Source organism: Carcharhinus amblyrhynchos, unplaced genomic scaffold (assembly GCF_965287045.1).
Source record: "Carcharhinus amblyrhynchos unplaced genomic scaffold, sCarAmb.v2.hapA scaffold_38, whole genome shotgun sequence".
In the NCBI taxonomy this organism is placed as follows: Eukaryota; Metazoa; Chordata; class Chondrichthyes; order Carcharhiniformes; family Carcharhinidae; genus Carcharhinus; species Carcharhinus amblyrhynchos.
The window spans coordinates 10,556,665-10,570,344 of NW_027649779.1; the positions used below are offsets into that span (position 1 = coordinate 10,556,665).

General features: G+C 48.2%; 2 protein-coding genes and 1 long non-coding RNA gene across 3 annotated transcripts in view; 2 read left to right on the forward strand and 1 right to left on the reverse strand.

Moving 5' to 3' along the window:
* Positions 1–13,680, reverse strand: part of LOC145362483 (uncharacterized) — a 204,576-nt gene that overhangs the window by 178,722 nt on the left and 12,174 nt on the right. The gene's annotated exons all lie outside the window — the stretch shown is intronic.
* LOC145362544 (uncharacterized) overlaps positions 1–13,680 on the forward strand; it is a 538,269-nt gene that overhangs the window by 37,770 nt on the left and 486,819 nt on the right. The window lies entirely within an intron of this gene.
* On the forward strand, positions 1,776–12,515 carry LOC145362330 (uncharacterized). Its single transcript, XM_080218405.1, has 5 exons — positions 1,776–1,848; positions 5,881–5,891; positions 6,305–7,191; positions 9,514–9,562; positions 11,040–12,515. The coding sequence occupies exons 1-5, from the start codon at positions 1,776–1,778 to the stop codon at positions 12,309–12,311; spliced, it is 2,292 nt and encodes a 763-aa protein (XP_080074531.1). The 3' UTR covers positions 12,312–12,515.

Consider the following 13,680-nt stretch of genomic DNA (forward strand, 5'->3'; position numbering starts at 1 on the left):
TAAGAACATAAGAAATAGGAGCAGGAGTAGGCCATCCAGCCCTTCGAGCCTGCCCCGCCATTCAATATTGTCTCCAGACAGCACAGTGAGTGAGGTTTTGCAAACCCAGGCAAGTCACGGGGGTTACAGATAGTGCGACATGAACCCAAGATCCCTGTTGAGACCGTCCTCATGTGTGCAGAACTTGGCTATCAGTCTCTGCTCAGCGACTCTGCGCTATCGTGTGTCGTGAAGGCCGCCTTGGAGAATGTCTACCTGAAGATCAGACGCCGAATGCCCGGCCTTCATGACACACGACAGCGCAGAGTCGCTGAGCAGAGACTGATAGCCAAGTTCCGCACACATGAGGACGGTCTCAACAGGGATCTTGGGTTCATGTCGCACTATCTGTAACCCCCGTGACTTGCTTGGGTTTGCAAAACCTCACTCACTGTGCTGTCTGGAGACAATACACATCTCTTTAACCTGTGCTCAGTGCTCCTTCCACTCACATTGTCGGCCACTTTAAGTCTTGAACAGCAGGTTAGGTGTAAAGATTCGCATTCTAATCAGTAATCTGTAAACTGTCTGTGCTTTATATGCTCTGTCTGAGGCCAGAACTCTCCATTCACCTGACGAAGAGGGAAACCTCGAAAGCTTGTGAGTTTCCTATCAAATAAATCGGTTGGACTAAAACCTGGTGTTGTCAGATTTCTTACTGCCTTCCTGAACTGCTACAATGCCTGTAAATACACCCACAGTGCTGTTAGGGAGTGATTTCCAGCTACACGTTCCAGACTTTCACTAACTGTAGGTCGATACCAGATTGATATATTCCATTCAACCACACCCAAGCTGAGTTATCCCAATTATTGTCCAGGACAATATATTCACAATCCTCACTGATCCTTGGGAGCACTGAAGAGAGGAAAAGATTTGTAAGAGGAGAGCTTGAGCATAAGTTAGTGTGATTTTTAAAACTTACTTTGCTCATTTTTTAAAAAATTTTATTCCGGAAACTGGAAGCAGTTTGCAAAGAGTCTTGGGTAGTTTCTTTTTCCTTACCGTAAATTGGAACGGCGAGGAATCCCGATACTCCACACAGGTAGAGTATCCCACCCTCCCACCTCCTCTAACCTAAAAAAAGAGAGAGAGAGGCTCGGAGTGAGAGCAGGAAAGCTTGTTTTTGTGTGAGCTGGAAGGGCTTTGACTCAGAGGGCCTAAGCGAAAAGGGTGTGGCAAGGTAAGTTTATAAGTTTTTTAAATTACTTTTTTCTCTGTATTTCTAAAAAGGACAAGTATGAGTGTGAGGCCAGTATGTTGCTCCCAATGCAACATGTGGGAGGTCCTGGAGACTCCTGGTCTCCCAGACATCCATACGTGTGCTCGGTGTGTGGAGCTGCAGTCCCTACAGGACCTGGTAAAGGAACTGGAAATGCAGCTCGAGGACTTTCGTCTCATTAGAGAGAATGAGGAGGTAAATTGACAGGAGCTACCGGCAACTGGTCACAGCGGGGCAACGGGAAGAAGGCAAATGGGTAACGGTTAGGAAGGGGAAAGCTCACGTGATGGAGAGCACGCCGGTGGATGTCCCCCTCTAAAATAAGTACTCCTGTCTGAGTAATGCTGGGGGGGACAGCTCACCTGGGGGAGGAAGCAGTGGCCAGGTCTCTGGAGCCGAGCCCGACCCAGTACTCCAAAAAAGTAAGGAAAAGAGCAGCAAGGCAGTGTTAATAGGGGACTCCATAGTGAGGGGATCAGACAGGCGTTTTTGCGGATGCAGACGGGAGTCACGGATGGTGGTTTGCCTCCCTGGAGCTGGGATCCAGGATGTGTCTGGACGCTTCCCAGACATCTTGAAAGGGGAGGGTGAGGAGCCGGAGGTTGTGGTTTATACAGGTACTGCTGACATAGGCAGGAAGAGGGAAGGGGTCACGAACAGGGATTATAGGGAATTGGGTAGACAGCTGAGAAAGAGGAACGCGAAGGTAATAATCTCAGGATTGCTGCCTGTGCCACAGAGTGAGAGCAGGAATGGAATGAGGTGGAGGGTGAATGCGTGGCTGAGGGACTGGAGCAGGGGGCAGGGATTCCGGTTCCTGGATCATTGGGACCTCTTTAGGGGCAGGTGTGACCTGTACAGTAAAGACGGGTGGCACTTGAATCCCAGGGGGACTAATATCTTGGTGGGAAGACTGGCTAGGGCTACTGGGGGGGCTTTAAACTAGAATGGTTGCGGGGAGGGATTAGAGATGAGGAGACTGAGAGCGAGGAGGTTAGCTCCCGAGTAGGGAAGGACTGTAGACAGTATGAGAGGGAGGTTAGACGGGTGATGGAGAAGAGAAATGTCCAGACCGAGGGGCTGAGGTGTGTCTATTTTAACGCCAGGAGTGTAGTAAATAAGGTAGATGAGCTTAGGGCGTGGATTGCTGCTTGGGAATGTGATGTGGTGGCCATTACAGAGACTTGGATATCTCAGGGACAGGACTGGGTATTAAGGTGCCAGGATTCAGATGCTTCAGGAAGGACAGGGTTGGGGGCAAAAGAGGTGGTGGAGTGGCACTGTTGATCAGGAACAGTGTCATGGCTGCAGAGAAGGAGGATGCCGTGGAGGGACTGTCTACGGAGTCTCTGTGGGTGGAAGTTAGGAGCAGCAAAAGGTCGATAAGTTGGTGTGTGTTTTCTAAAGGCTGCCCAATAGTGACAGGGAAGTTGAGGTGCAGATAGGGAAACAGATCCTAGAGAGATGTAGTAATAACAGAGTTGTCGTGATGGGAGACTTTAATTTCCCAAACATCGACTGGAATATCCCTAGGGTAAGGGGTTTGGATGGGGAGGAGTTTGTTAGGTGTGTTCAGGAGGGTTTCCTGACACAGTACGCGGATAAGCCTACGAGAGGAGAGGCTGTACTTGACCTGGTGCTGGCGAATGAACCAGGACAGGTGTCGGATCTCAGTGTTTTATTCTCAGATGTTGGAAACAGGAAGAATTTTCAATCTGTCTGTTGCCCCATCTTCATTCACCCAAAAACCCACGCTCTGATTGGCTGGAAGAACAGCGGCCTTCCGGTCCTCCAATTCTTCCCATTGGCCAGAGCTGGTGAGGGGGCAGTGAATCAAAGGTGCGCATGTGCGGGTGTTTGGCGTGACTTCGCATGTGCGGATTTTTGGAGTGAATGCGCAAGTGCGGGTTTTTGGAGTGAATGCGCATGTGCGGCCGTGGGGCGGCACCGGCGCCCTGACCATTGTCTTCCAGCCTTTCCCATTGGACAGCAGCTCAGCGCGACTGGGACGGCATGTCACGCCCCGCCCCCCCAAAGTAGGCCTCCGCCTCCCATTGTCTGTCTGCGGGTGGATTGGCCAATGGGAACTCTGGAGGACCGGAAGGACTGTGCTGCGATCGCTGTCTCTCAATCCTTCTGACCAATGGGAAAAGCTGGAGGACCGGAAGGAATCTGGTCCTCCAGCCAATCAAAGCTCCGCCATTGTCTGAATGCGGAAGTTGGTCAGTGAGCTTGTTGAGCTGCTTATTCCTGCACAGGAAAGGTGCTGCTCTCTCTGAATAAAGATTGAGCTTCAGACTGAGTCAGACTTCCTCCTCTCTCCAACATCTGTGAGTAAAACACTTTCTTTTCTCCCCCCTTTCCATTCATTAGGAGTAATAGAAGCAGGAATGGCCACCAGGCCCTTCAAGCCTGTCCAGCCACTCAATCCGATCATTGGCTGAACCATACGGCCTTCAACTCCTTGCCTTTTCCCAGTGATCGAGGAAAAGGCTTATCAACTATTTATCCACCTCCACTCCTAATGATCCAGCCTCCACAACCCCTCTGGGGCAGAGAATACCAGGGATGCAAGAAGAAGTTTCTACACACCTCAATTTTAAATGACTGACTCTTTATCTTATTCGGGGCTATCTGAAAATATCTCATCGTCTACCCTGTCAAGCTCCCTCAGGATCTTATATGTTTCAATAAAGTCACCTCTTTATCTTCAAAGCTTCAAGGAATAAATAGACAATTTATTTGCTCTTAATAGGACAACCCGCTCATCCCAGGAATTAGCCTGGTGATCCTCCGTTGGACGACTTCTAATATTACTATAATCCTTGTTTAAGGGGGATCAAAACTGTACGCAGTATTCCCTGTGCAGTTGCCACAAAACCTCCCTGTTTTTAAACTCCAATCCTTTGCAATAAAGGTCAAAATTCCATTTTCCTTTTTAGTGATTGTGGGACTTGGCTGGTAGCTTTTTGTGGTTCGTGCACAAGAACACTTCGATCCCTCTGTATTTCACTCACCCTGCAGTGTCTCCCCACGTAGATAATCTCCATTTTGATTCTTCCTACTGAAATACATGACCTCACACTTCCCCACATTGAAGTCCGTTTGCCAGGTTTTCATCACCCAATCTATCCATATCCCACTGCAGAATCAAAATATCCTCATCATAACATGTCCATTCACCTATCTTTGTATCATTCTATTCCTTCTCCAGGTTTCCACTCTGAAAGTGACCCGTTGGTGCCAACTCCCTGTTTTCTATGTGACAGCCAGTTTTCAATCCATGTTAACACATTTGCACCAATTCCATTGGCCTTTACTTAATGCACCAGCCTCTTATGTGGCATTTTGACAAATGCCCTTTGGAAATCATAGAATCCCTAGAGTGCAGTAGGAGGCTGTTTGGCTCATCTCGTCTGCACTGACTCATGAACAGAGCATCTTTCCCAGTCCCGAATCTCATCACCCTACACTTTTTCCCCACTAATCCCCCAATTCTAAATCTAAGGGCTAATTTAGTGTGGCCAATCAACCTGAACGGGAGCACTTGGTGGAAACCCACACAGACATGGGGAGAATGTGCAGACTCCACACAGACAGCGACCCAAGGCTGGAATTGAACCCTTGTCCCAGGCACTGTGAGGCAGCAGTGTTAACCACTGTGCCAACCTATTTAAATACACATCTATAGATTACTCTCCATTTACTTGACCTCTTGCATCCTCAAAGAAGTTGAGCAAATTTGTCAAACTTTCATAAAACCGCTGCTAACTTAAATGGGGCAGCACAGGATGGCTTGTTGGCACAGTGGTTGGCACTGCTGCCCCACAGCGCCAGGGACCTGTGGAGTTTGCATGTTCTCCCCATGCCTGCGTGGGTTTTCTCTGGGTGCTCTGATTTCCTACCTCATTCCAAAGAAATGCGGGTTAGATTGATTGGCCGTGATGAATTGTGCCTTACTGTCGACACATTAGGAGGGTAAATACTTGGGGTTGCGGGAATCAAACCTGGATGGGATTGTTGTCAGTGCAGGCTTGATGGGCCAAATGTGCAGTAGATTCTATGATTTTATAAACTGGTTTATAGTTCACTCCCTTCTGCCTTTCTCCCTCTTTGAACAAAGGTGTCACGTTGGCTGTTTTCCAATCTTCTGATACCCCCCCAGAATTTAACACGTTACAAAAAATTTTAACCAAAGTATCCACCATCTCTTCAGCAACCTCCTATAAAAGCCTAGTGTGCAGTTCACTGGGCCCTGGTAACTTGTTTGTCCTTAGCCGCTGAAGGGAAAGGAAGTGAGTCCAGTGTGTATATTCCACACATTGTTAGTCCAGTCGTATGGGCATAGATCTGTCTGGCAGCCTGCATGGAGATTTTCAGCTGTGTGTGTCCAGGACAGGAAGCAGTGAGCATGGATCTGTCAATCAGCACCTTCAGGAGAATTGGGAGGGTGAATATTAGATACAGCAGAGTGAGAGTGGAGGGAGAGTGTGTGGGATGGACATTCACAGCTTTTGGGGAATGAGAGAGGAAAAGAATGTTCTACAGAAACTAGAATTGTCTGTTCTGGATTTCTATTCCGTAATAACACCGATCACTTTTGTAAACTCCTTTTACAGGATATTTGAAGGTACAGATTTACAGACAGAAATCTCAAACCAAACGTCCCATCAATATCTGACAGAATCACTCCATCCATTGGAACCTCAATATCGTCGGCCTTTAAATCTAGAAGGAGAAATGTTTCTCTGAGCTGCCTGTTTGTGGAGATTTTAAGTATCAGCGCAACTGGAAATGTACCAAGACACACACCTGAGTGAGTGTGTTCCAGAGTCTGAAAATACATGGCAGCGTTCACAGTGGGGAGAGATTGTAGCCGTGTTGTGTGTGAGATTTAACTGATTGGAGAGTCACACCCGCACCATGGAGAAACCGTGGAAATGTGGGGACTGTGGGAAGGGATTCATGGTCCCATCTCGGCTGGAAGTTCATCAGCGCAGTCACTCTGGGGAGAGGCCGTTCACCTGCCCTGTGTGTGGGAAGGGATACACTGACTTACCTAATCTGCGGAGACACCAGCGAGTTCACACTGGGGAGAGGCCGTTCACCTGCTCTGACTGTGGGAAGGGATTCACTCAGTTATCCCACCTGCTGAGTCACAATGTCACTCACACCAACGAGAGACCCTTTAAATGTTCTGACTGTGGGAGTGGTTTCAAAAGCTCTGGAGAGCTGGTGTCCCACCAGCGCACTCACACTGAGGAGAGACCGTTCGGCTGCTCTCACTGCGCCAAGAGATTCAGAACATCGTCCAACCTGCAGACACACCAGCGAGTTCACACCGGGGAGAGACCGTTCACCTGCTCTGACTGTGGGATGGGATTTACTCAGTTATCCCACCTGCTTAGTCACAAAGTCATTCACACCAATGAGAGAAACTTTAAATGCTCTGAGTGTGGGAGTGCCTTCAAACACGCCTCAGATCTGAGGGTCCACAAGCGCATTCACACCGGGGACAGACCGTTCAGCTGCTGTCACTGCAGAAAGAGGTTTAGAACGTCCTCGCACTTGCAGGTACACCAGCGCACTCACACCGGGGAGAAACCATTTATCTGCTGTGTGTGTGGGAAGGGCTTCACTCAGTCATCTGCCCTGTCGACGCACACAGTCACTCACACTCAGGACAGACCCTTTAAATGCTCTGACTGCGGGAGGGATTTCAAAAGCTCTCAGGAACTGATGGTCCACCAGCGCGTTCACACCGAGGAGAGACCCTTCGGCTGCTCTCGCTGCTCAAAGAGGTTTAGAACAGCGTCCAACCTGCAGAGACACCAGCGAGTTCACACCGGGGAGAGACCGTTCACCTGCTCGGTGTGTGGGAAGAGATTCACTGTTTCATCCTCTCTGCAGAGACACCAGCGAGTTCACGAGCGATAACAGGAGTTGGATTCTGCTGTTATTGTTTCTGCTCTGAATTATAGCAAGGTCTGCAATTTATTCATTCTGACAGTAGGTCACTGGCGAGGGTTTCTTTCTGCTGGACTGGCCGCTCTCATGACTTTGCTCCCAGTGGGCTGATGCTCTTTGAACCTGGGAGAGCACATTTCCCACTGAAATGATCTACAAAAGCTGATGAAGGACATTTGTTTTTTTCCCGGGTTAGTAAATAGTCTCTTCCCCTCAACTACAGCTAGATCAAAAATAAATACAGAAAGAACCGGAAAAATGCAGCAAGTCTGGCAGCAACAGTGGAGAGCGAAACCGAGTTAATGTTTCACGCCCAACGTAACTCGACCTCAGAACGAGAGGGGGAAATGGGATGGGTTTGATGCTGGTAAGAAAGAAGGGAGGGTCAGGGAGAACGAGAGGGAAAATCAGGCATTGGTTAGAGAGCGGGTGAGATTAAATGACAAAAATGTCCTAGAACAAAAGGCGAAGGGAGAGGTAATAGTTGTAATAAAGACACAAAGCATTGGTCCAGAGTAAGTGTTAATGGCAGAATAAAGGACAGCTCTGTCTGGAAGCAAAAAAAAGGAAAACAAGGACTTCAATGCGGATAAATGTGTAGTGGTCCATTTTGGCAGGTCCAATGGGATGCAGGAGTACAATATCAAGGGTAGGAGTCTTAGCTGTGTTGAAGAGCAGAAGGATCTTGGGGGCCGGGTCCATAGGACTCTTAAATCGGCCTCGCAGGTGGAGGATGTGGTCAAGAAGGCATATGGTGTACTGGCCTTCATTAATCGAGGGATTGAGTTTAGGATTCGGGAGGTAATGCTGTAACTTTATAAGACCCTTGTCAGACCCCACTTGGAGTACTGTGCGCAGTTCTGGTTGCCTCAGTACAGGAAGGATGTAGAAGCTATTGAGAGGGTGCAGAGGAGATTTACAAGGACGTTGCCTGGATTGGGAGGCATGCCTTATGAAGATAGGTTGAGGGAGCAGGGACTCTTCTCCCTGGAGAGACGAAGGTTGAGAGGCGACCTGATAGAGGTTTATAAAATGTTGAGAGGAATAGATAGGGTGGATTCTTGGAGGCTATTTCCCAGGGTTTTATTTTACATGGTCTCCCCAATGTACGCTACGACAACGACAACGGATGAATGAACATCGCTCGACAATCACCAGACAAGACTGTTCCCTTCCTGTTGGCGAACACTTCAGTGGTCACGGGCATTCAGCCTCTGACCTTCGGGTAAGCGTTCTCCAAGGCGGCCTTCACGACACACAATAGCGCAGAGTCGCTGAGCAGAGACTGATAGCTAAGTTCCACACACATGAGGACGGTCTCAACAGGGATCTTGGGTTCATGTCGCACTATCTGTAACCCCCATGACTTGCCTGGGTTTGCAAAACCTCAGTCACTGTGCTGTCTGGAGACAATACACATCTCTTTAACCTGTGATCAGTGCTCCTTCCACACACATTGTCAGCCACTTTAAGACTTGAACAGCAGATTAGGTGTAAAGATTTGCATTCTAATCAGTAATCTCTAAACTGTCTGTGCTTTATATGCTCTGTCTGAGGCCAGAACTCTCCATTCACCTGACGAAGAGGGAGTCCCCTCGAAAGCTTGTGAGTTTACTGTCAAATAAATCGGTTGGACTAAAACCTGGTGTTGTCAGACTTTTTACTGTGTTTACCCCAGTCCAACGCCGGCACATCCACATCATGGGTTCAGTTCTCCAGCTCCTGTCTGCAGACTGACAATAAAACCAATGGGGCTTATGGGGGTGTTGGGTCCTCCAGTGGGTGTTTGTGAATCCTCCCAGGGTTTCCTTCCCAGAGATCAGAGTCCTCATTGATTTGAGGCCAAAGTGAAACCTCTTGTTTACTGACCCCCTCCCCCATCCTCTGATGTGAACCATCCTCCAGTGGCTGAGCCAAAATGGGGCCGTTAACCTGGGTCTGTTCCCGGGAGGGAGAGGCCCCGCAGCTACAAGCCAGGGGGCTGACAATGATTCTGAAGCGGATCCACAAAGTGTTTCCAGACCCGCCCAGCCACCGCCTAACGCTGACTCCGCTTCTCCGGGACAAACCAGCACCACTGACACTGCGCATGCTCCACATCACAATGCCCAGGGAACTGATTGACGGCAAATGCGGACCAATAGGAAGAGGGGGCAGGGCTGGAGGACCGAGCGAGAGCGGCTGGTCCTCCAACCAATCGGAGTGAATGAGGGGGCGGGGCTGGAGTTCACTGTAGGGGTGATGTGCGCGTGCGCAGTCAGCAACGGCGTTTGTGGCACGCGCAGTGTGGGTGACCGCATTCGGAGCGAAGTTTTTCTGTCTCATCAGCAGCCGGTAAGGATGGGGAAACATAGAGGGAGCAATGGAACCTGCGGATGGACGTAGAGGGTTTCTAAATATCTGGTGAAGGCCTCAAACCTCGAATATGAGCCCGTAGGTCCCGTGTTTGCAGCTTCCGGTCTTTTTTCGGAGACGAATCTCAGGTTAACGGCCGCCATCTTGATTGAGCAAGGAGCAGAGCGCATGCGCTGGTGTCTTGGTGACGCAACCATGAGTGGGTGGGTCTTTGTGTTTCTGCTCCCACCGGGTCCTAGTGCTCGGGATGCACTGGGCCATGAGCAACAGGTTTTCAAACAGCTTCACCCACTCCCAGGCTGCACCTGACATTTGCAGCCGGGAGAAGTTTATGGGTCATGTACATATTCAGTATGAGTGGTTGCATCACTGTATAGTTACCTGAATCAGATATACGGCATTGTACTCGTTGGAGTTTAGAAGGATGAGGGGGGAATCTTATTGAAACTTACAGGATACTGTGAGGCCCTGGATAGAGTGGACATGGAGAGGATGTTTCCACTAGTAGGAAAAACTAGAGCCAGAGAGGGCACAACCTCAGGCTAAAGGGACAATCCTTTAAAACAGAGATGAGGAGAAATTTCTTCAGCCAGAGAGTGGGAAATGTGTGGAACTCTTTGCTGCAGAGAAGGCCGGGTCATTGAGTGTCTTTAAGACAGAGATAGATAGGGTCTTGATTAATAAGGGGATCAGGGGGTTATGGGGAAAAGATAGGAGAATGGGAATGAGAAAAATATCAGCCATGCCTGAATGGTGGAGTAGACTCGATGGGCCGAGTGGCCTAATTCTGCTCCTATGTCTTATGGTTGTTTTGGTTACACTTCTGCCCCAGACTGTTTATGTTTACATAGAAACATAGATAGAAAATAGAAACGGAAGTAGGCCATTCAGCCCTTTGAGCATTCCCTGCCATTCATTATGGTCATGGCTGATCCTCAGATTCAATTCCTAATCCACCCCCCACCATTAAATCCCCTTAGCCCCAAGAGATATATCCATTTGAAATCAAGGTCTACTTCCACTTTTGAGGAGCGGAGCTCCAAAAATAGCATTAACAACATAACCCAAATTATTTACCCCACTAATCTCCCTAACCTACACATCCTGGGGGGAAAAAAATGGATAATTTAACATGGTCAATTCACCTAACCTGAATATCTTTGGACTGTGGGAGAAAACTGGAGCACCCGGAGGAAACCCACCCAGACAAGTGGAGAATGTATAAACTCCACACAGACAGGTAACCAAGGCTGGAATCGAACCCAAGTCTCTGGCACTGTGAGGCAGGAGTACTAACCACTTTGCCACTGTGCCAGTCATGTAATTCTTTGTAAACTAATTTTACAGGAAATAGAAGAGGGGGATTTGCAGTCTGGACAAAGAAATCTCATGTCAGACAGAGTAAAGCAGTTCATTGGGATTTGTACATCTGAGGGGATTTAATTGACCATCTCAGTTGGAAACTGGTGAGAATCTGTTTCCTTTCTCCTCCTGTGGGAAGGGATTGATACAGCTGGAAAACATGCTGACACGACAGCGAGCTCGCAATAGTGAGAGTTCATTCACCTGCTCCGTGTGTGGGAAGAAATTCATGTGTTCGTCCAACCTGCTGGCTCACCAACTCAACCACATTATTCAGAAGCCTCTTCAAAGCTCTGATTCTGGGGAAAGCATTGAAACCTCTGAGGAACAGGCCCAACAGCAGCTCCTTCACACTGCCGAGAGACCTTTCAGCTGCTCCCACTGCGGGAAGAGGTTCACTCAATCCTCCCGCCTCGCAGAGCACCAGCTCCTTCACACACACGAGAGACCATTCAGCTGCTCCCACTGTGGGGAGTCGTTCAGTGACTCAGTGCATCTCACTGAGCACCAACAAGTTCACACCAAGGACAGGCCATTCAGCTGCTCCCAGTGTGGGAAGAGATTCACTCAGTCCTCCCACTGCACCGTTCACCAACAGGTTCATTTTCAGAAGAGACATTTTAAATGCTTTAAATGTGAGAAGACCTTCAAAAGGAGGATTAGTCTGCTGATACACCAGGGCACTCACACTGGGGAGAGGCTGTACGTTTGCCCTGTGTGTGGGAAAGCGTTTCCTTCTTTACAGCATCTGCTAAGTCACCGGCGTATTCACACCGCGGAGAGGGCATTCATCTGCTCCGTGTGTGGGAAGGCTTTCACAGAGTCATCCAGCCTCCGGAGACACCGCCGCACTCACACAGGGGAGAAGCCATTCTCCTGTTCCATTTGTGGCAAAAGATTTGCTCAGTTTTCCTACTGCAATCAACACCAACACATTCACTCTGATAAGAGACCTTTTCAATGCTCAGAATGCAGTAAGAGCTTTAAAAGAAGTGATGATCTGCTGAAACACAAACGCATTCACACCGGGGAGAGACCGTTCCTGTGCTCTGTGTGTGGAAAGAGATTCGCTCAGTCATCTGGCCTGCTGAGGCACCAACGCATTCACACCGGGGAGAAACCGTTCACCTGCTCTGTGTGTGGGAAGGGATTCACTGATTCATCCTATATGCTGAAACACCAGCGAGCTCACACTGCGACAGAACCGTTCACCTGTTCCCTGTGTGGGAAGGGATTCACTGATCCATCCCGCCTGCAGAGACATCAGCGAGTTCACACTGGGTCGAAACCGTTCAACTGCTCCATGTGTGGGAAGGGATTTAATCAGTATTACAGCCTGCTGAAACATAGACGACTTCATGTGTGACCCACAAAGCTGGATTCTGTTGTTCCTGCACCCTGAGATAAACAATAACAATTGGATCAATAGGGGAGGCAGTGACCCAGTGGAATTATCACTGTGCTCAGGGTAAGGCTCTGGGGACCCAGGTTCGAATCCCACCACAGTCGATGGTGAAATTTGTGTTCAATTAAAATCTGGAATTAAAAGTCTGACAAACCTTAACCATTGTCAATTGTGGTAAAAACCCATTTGATTCAGTAACGTCCTTTAGAAAAGGAAAGCTGCTGTCTTTACCTGGCCTGATCTACATGTGAACTCCAGACTGACAGCAATGTGGTTGATTCTCAAATACCCTCTGAAATGGAGGGCAGTTAGGGATGGGCAAGAAATGCTGGCCCAGCAAGTGACGCCTACATCCCGTAACAATGAATAACAAAATATTCCCGTGGCCCTATTCCAGAGCCACTTAACCCTTTTGGTGATCTCCCAGTAGCTGTATATTTTGCTTTTGTTTTCAATTAATGTTACCCCCTCACACAGAGATATCTGTCTCATGAGTTTTATATTGCCTCTAGTTGAAGACTATCTCAAATTGTCAAATTACCCACAACATTAGTCATAATTTGGAAATTTGTAATCGATGATGTGTTTAAGTGAAATACACCTCAATTTCTTTGTTTCACGTCATGATTTGTATATCTGTTCTGTATGTCTCCTCTATCCAGCTTGTGGTTTGCCTGTCTGGGAAGTATTTCATCGGATGATATAAAGAGAGATACAGTCTGGTAACCCACCCTATGGTGACACTGATAACTTTTTTTTTAAGAGGCAGTGCATAGAAAACTATCTTCTGTCACACACTGTCCTGCATTGGCCTCGAATGAAGATGACATTTTGCTGTTTAGGATTACCTGAAACTCGTCAGTGACAGACCAGTTTATGCGTGAAATCGCCGCGGTTCTCCGCATTATTCACTCACGTCTCTGGATTTTATCACGAAAAGGCAGAGATGAATGTGTATTTAAACGGATGGGTCACTGGGTGGCAGAGTGGCTCTTTCACTGAAGGGTCTTGAGTTCAACCACATCCCACACTTGACTGGGAAAAATCCCTGCCTGGGAAAGAGGGGAAACTGTATAATACAGAAAATGGGGCGGAGTTGATGGGTTTTGAAGAGAAAGGAATTAATCCAAGCCAGAGTTGGTTAAAATTTCATTCAATATTTATTTTAAAAATTCAGAGAATATTTTACAGCGACATTTGTTTTAAGCTGGAAAAGTGAACATAACGATCGAGCTTCACATTGAGAACAGGACACATGCACAGGGAATCTATCAATATTTGTACATCTGGTACATACACCAGAAAGAGAAAACAGGATCTTAATAGAAAG

Coding starts and splice junctions, on each gene's coding strand:
- LOC145362330 (XM_080218405.1), top strand. CDS start 1,776: ATGGTGGTTTGCCTCCCTGGAGCTGGGATCCAGGATGTGTCTGGACGC. Junction 7,192..9,513: donor AGACACCAGCGAGTTCACGA/GCGATAACAGGA, acceptor TGGCACGCGCAG/TGTGGGTGACCGCATTCGGA. Junction 9,563..11,039: donor TTCTGTCTCATCAGCAGCCG/GTAAGGATGGGG, acceptor TGACCATCTCAG/TTGGAAACTGGTGAGAATCT.